At 38.6% G+C, this 16,619-nt stretch overlaps 1 protein-coding gene across 2 annotated transcripts in view; it reads right to left on the bottom strand.

The window, feature by feature from the left end:
• Positions 1-16,619, bottom strand: part of PDK3 (pyruvate dehydrogenase kinase 3) — a 74,443-nt gene that overhangs the window by 24,951 nt on the left and 32,873 nt on the right. For both annotated transcript variants that reach the window (XM_058291202.2, XM_071213236.1), the window contains exon 6: positions 839-916. In XM_058291202.2, the coding sequence (XP_058147185.1) occupies positions 839-916 (78 nt within the window). The remainder of the gene's footprint in view (positions 1-838; positions 917-16,619) is intronic.

Below are 16,619 nucleotides of genomic sequence, written 5' to 3'. Positions count from 1 at the left end.
GTAGTATGAATCCTTCAAAATATTTTCCAATGAATTTGCACTAATACAAATTTTCATAGCCCGCATTAAAAAAAAAACACTCAACTTCTCCCATATATTATTGTTTAAAGCATTATTTTTTAATGCATGCCTAGGATCTTATGGGTGTACCATAGTTTATTCACATAATCCTTTATTATGGAAAATGTGACTTGTTTTCTAACTTTTCTCTATAACAAAACCACTCTGATCACTCTTGTACATAAGTAAATCAGTGTACATCTCTATTTCCTTATACAATTTTTTCTGTGGGCAAAGAATACAATAATTAATTAATTAATTTACTGGGCCAAAGAGCAAGAATGTTGTTAGCATTTTTGAGAATGGCTGTACCAATTTAAACTTATACCAGAAACGTTTAAGTGATGGTGGGAGTGTATCTTTCTGAGTACCAATTCAAAGCATTAAAACGTTTTAATCATTGCCATTTTGAAAGACAAAAATAACATTTCTCTATTTCTGTTTGTACTTCTTTGACTATTAATAGTAAAGTTAACCACGGTTCCATATGCTTATCGACTGTCTGAATTTGTTAGAGAACTGCCTGTTCGTACCTTTGTGCATTCTCTACTTGATTACTTCTAAGCCAAGAACTTTGGGGTCTAATGCCTGAACAAAATCTCCTTACAACAATACACCTTGGTCAATCCAGTTTACCTATGGTATAGAGAAAGTTTTAAAAAGATATGAAAGATAAAACAGCAGCAAAATTTTGGAACCTCAAAGAAATACAGTTCAGGTATAATCACTTCTTTAGTCAGCGCCTTCATATTTAAAGTTAAAATCATTTGTTCCTTACCATTGAATTCTTCAACTTCCAGCTCTGGGGCTACCAAGTAATACTGTTCACACAACATCTTGGCTGTTTCATATGCATCTGCAAAGAAAGAAAAAAGTTTAGTTGATGCACTAATAATGGAGGCACAAACAAGTATTTATTATATATACATATTTATAGAATAAAAAAAGAATTTCTAAACTGGCTGATTTTGAATTAATCAACTATTGCCTTAAAAAACTAGAGCTTTTTGGAATAGAATTATTATTCTATTACATATATAAGAGAGATCTATATTTTGTATCGCATTCCTTAAAGTTGTGGTTTTTTTTTAAGGAGTTACTGGGGATAGAATCCGGGACCTCCCACATGTGATGCACACACTCAACCACTGAGCTGCACCTGCTCTGCTTTCCTTAAACCTTTAATGACCATAACATTGTCTTATTATCAAAACACTGGATAAGTGACAATATAGCTAGCTGTATAACAAGTGCATATTTGTTTAACTTTTAATTATTCCCAAAAAGTTTTTTTCATAAAAATCTATGAACTCAAGATTGTACTTCAGGACACTATATAACCTGATTAAATTGCAGCAACAAGATAATATGTTGTGATTTCAAAAACAATAATGTCAAGTCTTAGAATTTGCCAGAGTTATTTGTAAACAATAAATATTTGCTGAATAAATGAGTGCTTCGATGGGTCACAAAATTTAAGTTACTGGAGACACCACTATTGCTTAAAAATGTCCTTTAAGTTGGTTAAAGGTATCAGATTGGGGCTGATATTTATCACCAAAGTATGAAGAGCAACAGTTTGCTCTTGAAAGGAGAAATAAAAGGCACAGGGTAACAACACCAGGGCCATTACAGAAAGAGCTGAAAAAGAGAATTTAGGCGGTTACATCCTGAGGGATGGGGAGAACAAATTCATAAAGCAAAGTCCATTCTTCCATATTTCATGTGTGCCTCTTAAACTACAATTTGAGATCCAAGTTTGTCTGTTACACTTGTTTTGTAACTTTCATACACTCAGTACAGTGCCTGAAGAGATAATAAATATTTCTTGGTTTGATAAATAAATTTTATCTATCTATCTATCTATCTATCTATCTATCTATCTATCTATCTATCTATCTATCTATCTATCTATCTCTTCCCTCCCCCCCCCCCAGTTATCTGCTCTCTGTGTCCATTCCCTGTGTGTTCTTCTGTGACCACTTCTATCCTTATCAGCGGCATCGGGAATCTGTGTTTCTTTTTGTTGCGTCATCTTGCTGCATCAACTCTCCGTGTGTGCGGTGCCATTCCTGGGCAGGCTGAACTTTCTTTCGTGCTGGGTGGCCAGTTCTCCTTACGGGGTGCACTCTTTGTGCGTGGGGCTCCCTTACGCGGGGGACACCCCTGCGTGGCACGGCACTCCTTGCGCGCATCAGCACTGTGCATGGGCCAGCTCCACACGGGTCAAGGAGGCCTGGGGTTTGAACCGCGGACCTCCCATGTGGTAGACGGACGCTCTATCCATTGGGCCAAGTCTGCTTCCCGGTTTGATAAATTTTAAATCTTTTGGTAACTTACTTTCTTTTTAACTTAAAAAAGTAGCTTATTGAAATATAATTCATATACTGCACAATCAACCCATTTAAAGTGTAAGAGTCAATGGTTTTTAGTATATTCACAGAATTGTGCAATCATCACCACAATCCAATTTTAGGATATTTTTATCACCCCAAAAAGAAACCCCATACCCACTGGTAGTCACTACCTACCTTCCCAACCCTAGGCAAAGATGGATTTCAATGGTTTTTAGTATATTCACAGAATTGTGCAATCATCATCACAATCCAATTTTAGGACATTTTTATCACCCCAAAAAGAAACCCCATACCCACTGGTAGTCACTACCTACCTTCCCCAACCCTAGGCAAAGATGGATTTGCTTCCTGTTTCTGTAGATTTGCTAGTCTAGACATTCCATAGAAATGGAATCACACAATATGTGGTCACTTATGACTGATTTCTTTCACTTTGCATAATGTTTTCAAGTTTCATTCACATTGTAGCAGGTATCAGTACTTCCTTCCTTTTTATAGCTGTCCTTTGTATAAATTGTACAAATATACCACATTTTGCTTATCTGTTCATCAGTTGATGGCTTTTTGGGTTGTTTCCACTTTTTGGCTATTATGAACAATGCATCTATGACTATAGTTTTTGTGTGGACATGTTTTCACGTCACCTAGGAGGGAACTGCTGGATCCTATGGTAATTTTAACCTTTTGAGGAACTGCCATACTTTTTCAAGGCAAGAACATTTTTTGTTTCACCTTTACACTTTCTAAAGATCAGATATTCAGATTACTTTAAAAAGTTTCAGGGGCACATCTGAAATGTTCTCAATTGGGTATTGGCTCTTTTGTAGACAGATGTGTACTTCTTTTATATTCCCCACATGGATACTGTACATAGAATAGGTACTTGTTTAAGATTCAAGAGGTGAGAGAAAGAAAAAAGGGAAGGAAGGAAAGGAAGAAAGAAATAAGGGGAAAGAAGATGCCCTAAAGAATAAATGTTAAAATGAAAAATGTTAAAATTTGATACTATCAAACCTAAAATAATACAAAGATAAGATTAGGGTATATTCAGACTAAGTTTTGGTTCATTTACCTTACACTGCTACCAAGTGAAAAGTTTATATATTGTTTGGCCTTGGAGTAAGAATTCTGATTATTTTATTAAGCTTTTAGAATTAAATTGCTATAAAGAATCATATCACAGATAGAGATGTTAGAATGACTCTGACAAGATGATTTAATGAGGAATAGCAAAAAGGAATTGTCAGTGAGAGGAAAAAATTGATCAGTGTGAAAGTAGACATTAAATTAGGATTGAATTTAAACTCTAAAGAGTTAAAATTTAGAATTATACCAAATTTACAAGTTTTTTAAAAAAAATGTTATAATAGGCCTCATCAAATATCTTTTAAAAAGAAAAAAAATCAAGACACTCTTTTTGCTTTGGCTATACCACCCAACAATGCTACATCTCCACCTAGTGACATGATAGCACCAAGCCAACAAAGAACTATCAAGGCCACTTTACTTAAATCAACAAATTCTAAAATCTAAAAATGATGGTTCATTATCCATATACAAAACCAGTAAGTCTCCACAGAACAATTCTTCCAAGTATACAATACCTTTAAAGATGTTTAAACATTGCTTTTCAATTCAATATAGCACAGGAAAATAATCTGACCCTCCCAAATGTGCTAGCTTCTCTTGCTATTAGCTTGCCCAGTAGCATGAGATTATGATAGTACTGTCAAGAAAAAGTACTATACAAATATAATATGTGGAGAATGGTAGAGCCCACATAGAAACAGCCAGCTTCAATTTCAAAAGACCCAGTATGGTTCCTAAGAAAACATGTGAAAAGAATTTTTTAAGCAACGCTATAAATTAGTTTGTATCAATGCTATAATTAAAAATATCATCATGATCCTTGAAACACCCAAGAAATTACAAGACACATATATACCACCCAGGCAAAAACACTTTGAGGGCAGTAATGGCCAAATCCATATTCATATGCATCTCTATAAACTCTCAAGGCACATGATGCCTTGGACACAAAACCCACCTAATAAGTATTTGTTAAATGGAGCAATCCTCTGGCCCATGATAAAGTTCTCAAGGTAAGGTCAATTAGAGAGATGTTCTTTTTGGTCAGGCTGGCATCTAGAGGCCTAGTATGGTTCCCAAATCTGGCTGTTGGTAGAATTCATTACCAAGTTTATAAAGAGTATAGATTATGAACTCTGTGTTGAGGACTGGAAATCTGCACTTTAAAAACTGGGCAGCCAGATTTGGGAACCGCCTGCCTGGAAATGGAAAATCAAAGCCACATTAATTCTGCCACTGTTTCTCTCATGACAGGAATGATCATGGGGTATTAGGGTATATGATTGCACATATACTCAAACAGGACAATTTTGTTTAAAATAATTTAACATAAAAATGAAAAAGCTTAAAAAAACTACCATCATAACCAAAATTCAACTCCTGGGTTATAAATTTATTTTCATTACACCTAGAGTAAAATTTAACTTCTACTTATTAATATAATAAGTTTTTTTTAGGACTTTTCCATTTTTTTAACCTAGAAATAAAAAATTTTAATGTAATTGACCAGATTACTTTTATCTGCAATATATATATGAGCAAAAATTTACTACCAATCTTTAAAAAGAAAAATTAAGGAATGATTATTATTGCCACTTAACACAAGTGATATTATTTTAAGAATTTGTTTTCAAGGGTAATATAAGGTGCTGATCATAAAGTAATTAAGGGAGGCAGACTTGGCCCAGTGGATAGGGCGTCCGTCTACCACATGGGAGGTCCGCGGTTCAAAACCCGGGGCCTCCTGAACCGTGTGGAGTTGGGCCACGCGCAGTGCTGATGCGCACAAAGAGTGCCCTGCCACGCAGGGGTGTCCCCTGTGTAGGGGAGCCCCACGTGCAGGGAGTGCACCCCGTAAGGAGAGCTGCCCAGCGCGAAGGAAGGTCCAGCCTGCCCAGGGGTGGCGCCGCACAAACGGAGAGCTGGCGCAGCAAGATGACACAACAAAAAGAGACACACATTCCTGGGCCACTGACAAGAACAGAAACGGACACAGAAGAACACACAGCGAATGGACACAGAGAGCAGAAAACTGGGGGGGCAGGGAGAGGAAGGGGAAAGAAATAAATAAATCTTTATAAAAAAATAAATAAAATAATTAACCACACTGTGGGTGTGGCATATGGATACTTCCACAGGCTAGACTATCTAAACGGCAAACCCACAAGACTGAAAACAAAAGGCCAAGTCATAAAGAGAAGGGTGAGGGTTTTCCCAGCAACTAGCACAGCAGATCTAACCTAGCCATGAATCAATGTTAAGAAAAAGCACACGAGAAAATTTAATAGATTATGGAGATTATTTTACTAAATATTTTATTATAAGATTTTCCTATTCAAAACTCATCACAGGACTCTGTTCTAAAAATATTAGCCCGTCTCAAATACATGCAACTATTTGTTTACAAATATCTCATAGGAGGCTGGACTAGGAAGAATTTTAGTGAGTGCTGAAAAAAACAAAAATTAAGATGCCAAGGTCCCTAGTTTTAAGGAGCTTATATTCTAGGAGAATACAAAGGAAACAACAAAACAAAACTTAAAGCTCAAGTCTAATAAGCCACTGCCAGACGAAGGTAAATATAAATGACCATAAAGCATTACAAAAGTCATGGATATGCTGGTCTTTAGAAACCCTTTTAAGTTACAAAGAAATTCTAATAAGACATGTCTAATATCACCTTCCTAACCAAAATCCATACTGAGTGCTACATATATTCTGGGGTTCTGCTGTTAGGTGCATACATATTTATAATTGTTATGTCTTCTTGTTCAATTGACTCCTTTATCAGTATATAATGCCCTTCTTTGTCCCTTGTAATAGTATTTTATTTAAAGTCTATTTTATCTGATATTAGTACAACTACCCCAGCTCTCATTTGATTACTTCTTGGATGGTACATTTTTTCTAACCTTTCACTTTCAACCTGCTTATGTCTTTGAATTTAAGGTATCTTGTAAACAGCATATAGTTGAGTCATTTTTTAAAAATCCATTCTGCCGATCTCTGCCTTTTGACTGGAGAGTTTAATTCGTTCACATTTTTTTAAGGAGGTACCAGTGATTGAACCTGGGACCTTGTACATGGGAAGCAGGCACTCAACCACTGAGCTACACTGATTCCCCTCCATTTACATTTTTTTTTATTGACTTTGTAATAATATTACATTAAAAATATATATGTGAGGTCCCATTCAACCCCACCCCCCCACCCCCCTCATTTACATTTAAAGTAACTACTGATAATGCAGGCCTTTCTTCTTCCATTTTGTTATTTCATCTTTGCTAGTCTTCTCTGACCCTCCATTCTTCTGCTAATGCCTATTTTCGTATTTGATTTTTTTGTATTGTACCATATTAAGACGTTCTCATTTCTTTCTAGATGTTTTTTATAAGATTTTATTTTATTTATTTATTCCCCCCTTGTCTGCACTCGCTATCTGCTCTATGTCCATTTGCTGTGTCTGCTGTCTGCTTTTTTTAATTTTAAGAATTTTTATTTTTTTCTTCCCCTCCCCCTCCCCACCCTGCTGTTTTTGCTGTCTGTGTCCATTTTCTTTGTGCTCTTCTGTATCTATTTCTCTTTTTTTTGTCTTCCCATCTTTCTCCTCTAGGATTCACTGGGATTCGATTGTGGGGAACTCTGATGTAGGGAGAGGTTCCCTGTGAATTGCACCACCTCAGTTCCTGGTGTCTGCTGTGCTTCACCCTGACTCTCCCTTTTTTCTCTCTTTTGTTACATCATCTTCTTGCTGCATGACTCACTTGCACAGGCACTGGCTCACCACGGGGGCACTTGGCTTGCCATGCAGGCACTCATGTGGGTACTCGGCTTGCCGCACAAGTACTTGCATGGGCATTTGTCTCACTGTGCAGGCACTGACTCACCATGCAGGCACTTGCGTGGGCACTCAGCTCACCACATGGGCACTCAGCTTGCCACACAGGCACCCACATGGGCACTCAGCTCACCATGTGGGCACTTGGCTCACCACATGGACACTGGACTCATCACACAGGCACTGGCACATCGTGCAGTCATGCTTTCTCTTCTTCTCCACCAGGAGGCCCCAGGGACTGAGTCCAGGTCCTCTCATATGTCAGGTGGAGGCCTTATCACTTGAGCCACATCTGCTTCTCTCATCTTCTCTTTAGGAGGCACCAGGAACCAATCCTGGGACTTACGATGTGGAATGGAGGCACTCAAATGCTTGAGTCACCTCAGCTTCCTGCTTTCTGTTGTGTCTCTCATTGTCTTTCTTCTTTGCGTCTCCTTTGTTATGTAATCTTGTTGTGTCAGCTCACTGGGCCTGCTTGTTGCGCCAGCTCACTGTCTTGCTGGTCTTCTTCAGGAGGCACTGGGAGCCAAACCTGGGAACTCCTGTGTGGTAGGTGGGGGCTCAATTGCTTGAGCCACATTTGCTTCCCTTGATATGTTTTTCATATATTTTCTTTGTGGTTACCATGGGGTTGAATTTAACATCCTAATTATACAGTCATTTTTTACTTGACACCAACTTAACTTCAACAGCATACACATAAACTGTTCCTATGCCCCCATTCTCCCTTTTTTTGGTACTTGTTACAGATTTATCATAACTTTTTGTGCACTTTCATTTTAGCATCTGTAAGAAGTGGAGTTACACACCAAGAAATAGTACTGGTATTTATAATTACCCAAATGTCTATGTTTACCAGAGGTCTTTGTTTCTTTATGCCACTTTGATCCACTGTCCCGTGTCCTTTCCTTTCAGTTTGAAGAACTCCTTTTTAGCATTGTTTGTAGGGAAGGTCTAGTGATAACGAACTCTCTAAGCTTCTGTTTATCTGAGAATGCCTTAATCTCTCCCTCATTTTTGAATGAAAGTCTCACCAGGTATAAAATTATTGATTAGCAATGGTTTTTCCTTGGCACTAAGTATTTCAACCCACTACCTTCTTGCCTCCATAGTTTCTGATGAAAAAATAAGTACTCCATGTAACTGGGACTCCCTTGTACATAACATATTGCTTTTCTCTTTTAGCTTTCAGGACTCTTCCCTTGTCCCTCACATTCCAGTTTGACTACCAAGTGTTTGGGTGTATTTCTCTTCAAAGTTATCCTGTTTGGTCTGCAAATATTCACATCTTTTGCCAAGTTTGGGAAGTTTTCTGTAATTACTTCTTTGAATAATATTCCTTCTGCTCCTTTCTCTCCTTTTCCATCTGGGACTCTCGAAATGTGTATATTGCTAAGCTTGATGGCGTCCCACAGTACTCTTAGGCTATTTTTGCTTTTTCTATGCCTTTTTTTTTCTGGTCCTCAACTTGATTCATTTCAATTGTTTTGTCTGTGAGGTCACTCATTCTTTTTTTTTTTAATTTCTCTCCCCTCACCCCCCCCCAGTTGTCTGCTCTCTGTGTCCATTCGCTGTGTGTTCTTCTGTGACTGCTTCTATCCTTATCAGCGGCACTGGGAATCCGTGTTTCTTTTTGTTGTGTCATCTTGTTTGTGTCAGCTCTCCGTGTGTGGCGCCATTCTTGGGCAGACTGCACTTTCTTTCACACTGGGCGGCTCTCCTTATGGGGCGCACTCCTTGTGCATGGAGCTCCCCTATGCGGGGGACACCCCTGCATGGCAGGGCACTCCCTGAGCGCATGAGCACTGCGCATGGGCCAGCTCCACGCGGGACAAGGAGGCCCAGCGTTTGAACTGCGGACCTCCCATGTGGTAGGCGGACACCTTATCCATTGGGCCAAGTCTGCTTCCCTAATTCTTTCTTCTGTTAGCTCCAATCTGCTGGTGAAACCCTCCTGGGAATTTTTCATTTCCATTATTGTGGTCTTCAACTCCAACAGTTTGGTTTGGCTCCTTTTTAAAAATTTCTATCTCTATATTGAGATTCTCATATTGTTCATTTATTGTTTTTCTAATATCCTTTAGCACTTTACTATATTTTCATCTCTTTGAGCATACTGAAAATCATTTTTTAAAAACTCTTTGGTATGGTCACAGTCTGGTTTTTTTATCCTTTTCCTTTGGATGGACCACCATTTCCTGTTTCTTTGTCTTAGAATCATTTGCTGCACACTGTGCATTTTAATAATTCAAACTAACTCTGGGATTTAGTCCCAGAGCTGTCTGCTTCTTGAGTTTGTATCCAGCTAATGATATAACAGATTTTTTTAAATGCAAGGATCTAACAAAACCAAACAAACCAATGCAAAAAAACACCTTTCACAGTCTTTGCAAATTGTCTTTGCATTGGCTAGAGCTCTTCTTCAACATTCGTCCCTCCTATCAAGGTCAGCCCAAGGCAAATGCAAAATGCAAGGTCCTCCACTATCTTTCCTGGGCCTGCGTCTTGTCCTGGGGTTGTGTTTGCTAGTGGCCTTAGGAGTTTCCTTGTTTGCAGCAATTTGAATGCCACGCACCATCTGCTCCCTAGGAAACAGACCTTCTCCCTCTCCTAGGTGCTCCATTACAGAACTTAAAGCAGGTAAGCCTTTGTCCCAGGCCAACCAACTCAACTGTTTCTTACAAAGCTTTTGCTGTCTCAAGCTGCTTTTGACTGGGAGTGCAAATTCTGAGAGGGGGATGAGCAGAAGAGTTTCCCAAGTCAGTCTTTCCCAGCTGGAACAAGGCCAGGGACCTACAAAGGAAGCCCGGCTGGCTCCACACCAACCTGATGAGGGGATGAGGGAGGGGCTAGCTTTTCCTAAGGATCTTTGAAGCTGCACTTTCTTGGTTTGGTACTTGCTCAGTAAATGTAGCCTTTTAACTGTTTTCCATAGTTTGAAGAGGGGTCTCTAAGGTTCCTCTACTGTTTTTGCCCAGGGCAGGTTGGAACAATATCTGCCCTCAGGGCTGGGCCCCCAGAAATCTGAAGTAGATAATCAAAAGCAGTGATTAGTAATTTTGCACTGCACACCCTGGGACCTTGGGGAACTAGCAAGCTGCACCAGGGGCTGGGGATGATCCAGCCTGCCATAATGTGGGGTATGGGCAGTGAGAGCCACCGCCTGGAGAGTGCAATTTACTATTATTTACCACAATTTTCCAGCTTCCTCCCACTCTTCCCTGGATGCTACATAGCATCTTCTACTAGATTCTAAAGTTTCTAAATAGTTGATTCAGACAGTTCCTGCCTGTTTAATAGTTGTTCTGGTAAAGGAACCGATTCCTGTAGCTTCCTACTGTTGCCATCTTCCCATAACTAGAAATTTGTTTCTTGAACCTAGTGTGAGTGGGTCTCTGTTACTTGCAAACTGAAGAGCCCTAAGTGAGAGCACAAGACATTATTTCTGAACCAGAATAATGACAAACTCTTAGGGTGCCATTTGTTTGCTATTATGCCAAGCAATAACAGCATACATGAACAACACAGGCAAGCTAACATTGTTGTAAGAATTGGCTTTTGTAACAAGTATTTAAGATTGTACCTTTTAAAAAATTATCTTACCACAGGACTTTCCATTCTAGTTCCTGGTTTCTTACAAAGAAAGGAGGGAAAAGGGTCACAATGGAAGGTACCTCCCAGAGGATAATAGGAACTGCTCTACAATACTAATTCCAGCATTCACTACCATGAGTCTATAATTTGCAGATGGGTAAAGGTAGATATTAATGTGCTAAATAAGCACAAGAAGGCATGCTTCAGTGTTCTGCACATTCAACTACTGTTATGCAAGATGCACCTCATTTTTACACATTTATACAACTGTCTAGTCAAAAATAAAAATATTTTCCCTACTCTTCTACAGAAAAGTTTTCTGTAATCTTTCTCAACGATCTAAGTATGGGGATCATTGTTAGTTCATTATGGCTTCTTACAGCTATAAAACACACATCTATTCACAGAAAGGTCATTTAGTTTGGACATAAAACTATGTTTAAAATATGCAGGATCTTCACAGCTGAGAAAACGAACAATGGAACTATCATTAAAACCCAGAATCCCTACTCTCTCCACATCCAACTTCCTAAAACAAAATGAAGGAAGTACAGGCTAGATATAGAGTCACTGAGTTAGAAGCTTAACTGAGAAATCTTAGAGGATACAGGGAGCAGGTAAAAAGCCAGTGCAAAAATACCAACTGCTCTAAAAAGAAGGGGGCAGTGAGATTCCACTACGTAAAGGGAAGTGCCTGACATCCATTTCTTCCTCTCCTTGACAACACTTGAGGACATTGGTAAGAAAAGTTGGTGAGGCCCAGAACTTTTGAGACTTTCTGATTTTTGCCTCCAGGACATTTAAATACAGAAACTCCAGTGCCTTTTACCTAAAGATAGAAGAATTTCCAGGCCTTTTGACCTCTGGTGGACTTGGATAAGCTCTGCCTTGTTTGTTCTCTGTCAGTCTTATTTTAAGCTAGAAAGAGCTGCTGTTTGGGTAGTCTGATACTCAGAGAATTAAGAGTTGGGCCTATAAAGAAACAGAAACCTGTTAAAATTTACCTAGGTTGACAGGGAGAAAAGAGATCTCTGGGTTCTCTCCTAGGGTATCCAGCTCATTTCACCATGAAAGGTTGATTTAGGGTCAATACTCCAGTGAAGAATAAAGATTATATACTTGGCTGGAAAAAACATTTGAATATACAGATTGAGTGTAACAGATCAGATACAGGAAGGACTCCAACAGTATTGATACGGAGGGCGGGATAGAGGCTATGACTGTAAGGTATTGAATTCATCCAGGAAGGTAATGTGTGATAGGTATTAGTGCTGCAGATGGAGAAATATGTGAACACTATGGATTTCGTAGAAACAAAATTTATGAATGATATATGCAGTTAAATAATGATTTGTAAATTTGGTATAAATTCGAATTATAAAATTGTTCTTGCTGGGTTATGAAGACAGGTAATTTTTATTCTTTCTTTTCCCACATTTTTTAAATCATCTTCAATGAGCACTTTTATTATTTTGGTAATAGGGTATTAACCCTCTTAAATGATCCAACTGGTACAGGAGTTATTTGATTAACAAAAAAGTTGGAAAAGTAAGAACTGTAATTACTATCATAAATATTAACTTAAAATGCTCAGTTGAATATACAATTTATTCTTCTGCTAATCATTTCATAGAAGGCCAAAGCTCTCCCCGCCCCTACTGAGATGGCTCCCTTATCTGTTTGCTCATTGCTTGCACTCACAGTCTGCTCATTGTTTTTTGTTTGTTTGTTTGTTTGTCCATTATCTTCTCGTTGTCTGTTTTTTCTTTAGGAGGCCCGGGAACTGAACAAGCCCGGAACCTCCCATGTAGGAGGCAGGCGCCCAACTGCTCGAGCCACAGCCGCTCCCTGCTCGTTTGTGTTTGCTTCTTGTCTGCTTGTTGTGTTTGCTCAACGTCTTCTCACTGTTTGTCTTCTTTAGGAGGTGTTAGGAGCTGAACCACGTGGAAGGTGGGAGCTCAACTGCTTGAGCCACATCTGCTCCCCACAAAGCTTTTTATTTTTAAATCTTTTTTGTCTTTATTCTTTTTTGAGTATGGATCTGTTTGCAGTTCTAGCTCATCTTTCTGGGATAAATGATACATCTATGAATTCCAATTCCTACTTCTTTAAAGTATAATAAACTTAAAGTACTTATGAAGCAATCTGAGTACAGATTCCTTCTAAGACTTTTACTCTGTGCTACCCCATCATCTTAATTATCTTGCTCATAGTAATTTAATTACACTTTTTAAGAGACTTCCTTTTATTTAATCTTTCTGAAATATTTGACTTGATTTTAATGAAAATAAGTCCTTTCAGGGCACTTCAGTATTTCTTTAGTTTATATAATATTTAAATAAATTAGTCACAACATGACTTACATCAAAAGCTTAGGTACAAATAAGTGATCCTTACTAAGCATATACCTCACCAGATGGACGAAGTACAAAAGCATTCTAGAAAATACATACAAGCCAAGAGGATTTAGTATCCTGTGGGTATCAATGTGATTTATGAAGGGAATGAAGGATGTCATAAGAGTTGATTATGTGGGTATTGCTTTACAGCATTTATGCATTTCAGAATCTGAAATCACCCTCCATTGTTTCTTTTCCTTACAGGAATAGGCTGTTGAGAGATGAAAAACATGGTTTTAAAGATGCAGTGGGAAATGGGGAGCACGCCAGTTCTTCTTCCTTACCTCGTGAGGGTGGGGATAGCAGTGTGTGTGTAAGTGGGTGGGTTCTGAGTGGTAGAAGTGCATGGGAGAGTTATGCTAAACAAGTGGTAGGAACAATTAAATAACAGGGTGTAGAAAACTGCTCACAGTACAACAGTGATTTCCCAGGGTATGAAGTTAAAAAAAAAAAAAGGGCAGAAGAAAGAGTAAAGATGAAGCTGTGACTGAGTACAGGAAGAGTGAGAAGAAAAGGGGATTTCAAAGCCCATGGACAAAACTGTGAAGAAGAAGGGACAAAGAAAGCAGAAGGTAGGTTTTAGGTATGAACTTCCATTTTTTTCCCTTTCACACGTTTATTGAACTATTTTGTATATAATTTTTGGCTTGTTTTGGTGCAAAGTTCTGTAAAAGGAGTGATACAAAAGTGGAGAAGAGTAATTCCAGGGCTTTAGAAATTTACACCCCAGTTAGAGAGGTCAACATAAGTACAAATAATAACACCAGGTTATATATATTAAGTACAACAAGTCAATACAGACAGCAGTACTGGAAGATGACAGATTGGTTGCCTCAAGGGGCAGGACACAGCAGATTCCTCATCCCATTCTCCTACTATGCACATGGCTCCCATAAGCACTGCTTTAGTTCTCTCCTCTACGGAAGTCATTAACGGTTTCATAGAGCCCCTATAATTTATCTGGTTGTACTACTCTTGGTGAAAATCTCCCTAAAATTAGTGAAAGATTTTACTTGTGAAGAAACATTGAGATAGTTAAGTATCAGTCTGTTTTAAAATTTGATTTTGAAAAATTTCAAACAAATTCAAAAGTAGAAGATATAGGCGAATCACTCCCCATGAACCCATCACTAGCCTCAACAATTTTCAACATATGTCTAAGCTTTTTTACTTCCCTCCTTTCATATAATTTTGAAGCAAATCCCATATGTCATTTATATCATCTGTACATACTTTTAAATAAACCTATTTAAGTTAGGACTCCTTTTAAAAAATAACAATACCAACATCATACCTAAAAAATTAATGATATATATTTTTTATAAACCAATGCATTTCCCCCGGAGATGGTGCCCTTGGCTGTTTGCTTGGCTTTTTTTTTTTTTTGGCTCATTGTTTGCGCCCATTTGCTCATTGTTTTTGCTCACTGTCTGCTTGTTTTCCATTTGTTTTTTCTTTAAGAGGCACCAGGAACCAAACCAAACCCAGTACCTACCATGTGGTAGGCAGGTGCTCAACTGCTCGAACCACACCCACTTCCTGCTCGTTTGCTTTTGCTTGTTGTCTGCTCATTGTTTGTCTTCTTTAGGAGGCACTGGGACCCAAACCTGGGACCTCCCATGTGGGAGGCAGGCACTCAACTGCTTGAGCCACATCCGCTCCCCAAATGATAATTATAAATGTCAGATATCCAGGGTTTAAATTGTCAATGGTCTTATAAATGCCCTAAATAGCTTTTTAAAATATTTTATAATTTACGCCAGAAACAAAAGTAAAGAGGCACCAAGTTATTATAATCAATGGTATAAATGAGAAGCCAAATGACTTGTACTTATGATACCCAAGGAATACTTCTAAGAAACTTGCCTATAGCTCTTACTACATGCTAGCACTGCTTCAGGGGTGCTACATATATTAATTAATTTAATCTATGATATAGGTAAGTTACTAACAGTGTCATTTTACAGATGAGAAAATGGAGGCACAAAGAGGTAACAAAGTGCCCACAGTCACCCAGTTAACCCAATGCCTATCAGCTGATGAACAGGTAAATAAAATGTGGTCTGTCCATACAATGGTACCTTATTCAGTCATGAAAAGGGATGAAGTACTGATACATGCTATAACATGGATTCTTGAAAATATTATGCTAAGTGAATCAAGCCAGTCACAAAAGACCTCATATTATATAATTCATTTATATGAACTGTCCAAAATAGCAAATTTAGAGGGATAGAAAGTAGATTAGTAGAGCTAAGTAAAAGGGGGTGGGGGGGATGGGGAGTGAGTACTAATGGGTACAGGGTTTCTTTAGGGGGTAATAAAAATGCTCTTGAATTGTAGCGATGGTTGCACAACTCTGAACATACTAAAAACCACTGAATTGTACAGCATATGAATTAGGTCTCAATAAAGTTGCTTTTTATGAAAGTAAATTATCAAAAGGTTTAAGATTTATCAAACCAAAGGATATTTATTGATCATCTACACAGGCACAATAATTACATTTTATGAGAGTTATAATGGAAGTGTAAGACACAAGCCCTGATCTCAAATTGTTTACAATTGAAGAGGTGCACAAGAAATACATAATAATGCACTTTTCCCTTATGGCATTTGTGACTCTTCTCTAAGGGGTAACTGACTGACTCAGCCAAGTTTTCTGATTCATAAAAGTCATTAGACTAAGGCTAAATAAACATCTAAGCTACGACAAGACCAATCCTGCTCTCCTGCTTCCCTGCCTCCCTGGAGGCATGCAGAGGCTATGATCAACCACAGGGTGTCTTGTGTGAGAGAGACCTATAAGACTCTTCTTGCAGGGAGCCGAGGCTGGGCCTATTCACCTTATATGTGAAATAATTTGAGTAAATGTTTTCTAACCAAAGAGAGGCCAGGATAGCTTGACAATCCTAGACTAAGCTAAGGTCAGCAGACATATGGATCCCTGCTCCTGGTTTAGGAATGCCCAAGGTAAACAAATAGCTCAAGTTTTCCTACACCATGGCTGCTGAATGTCTGGGCTGTTCTCCCCACTGGGGAAGCTGTACATTCTGGACCACTTCTTTGGTCCTCCTGCAATAGTCCAGGTCACTCTGCTTGAGGTGGGCTTGAGAGCCATACCAAGGAGACAAGACCCTCTACTGCCTCTTACTTAGCTGCACAGTTCGGGAAAAATCCAAGCAACAGAGAGCCCTGATGAAGACTGGGGAGACTTGTGGTCATGACAACTGGAACAGGGAGTTTTGAGGAGGGATACAAGAGTGATCGTTAAGAGATATG

This window comes from Dasypus novemcinctus, chromosome X, assembly GCF_030445035.2.
Source record: "Dasypus novemcinctus isolate mDasNov1 chromosome X, mDasNov1.1.hap2, whole genome shotgun sequence".
Lineage (NCBI taxonomy): Eukaryota > Metazoa > Chordata > Mammalia > Cingulata > Dasypodidae > Dasypus > Dasypus novemcinctus.
This window is presented reverse-complemented; position numbering and strand designations above follow the sequence as displayed.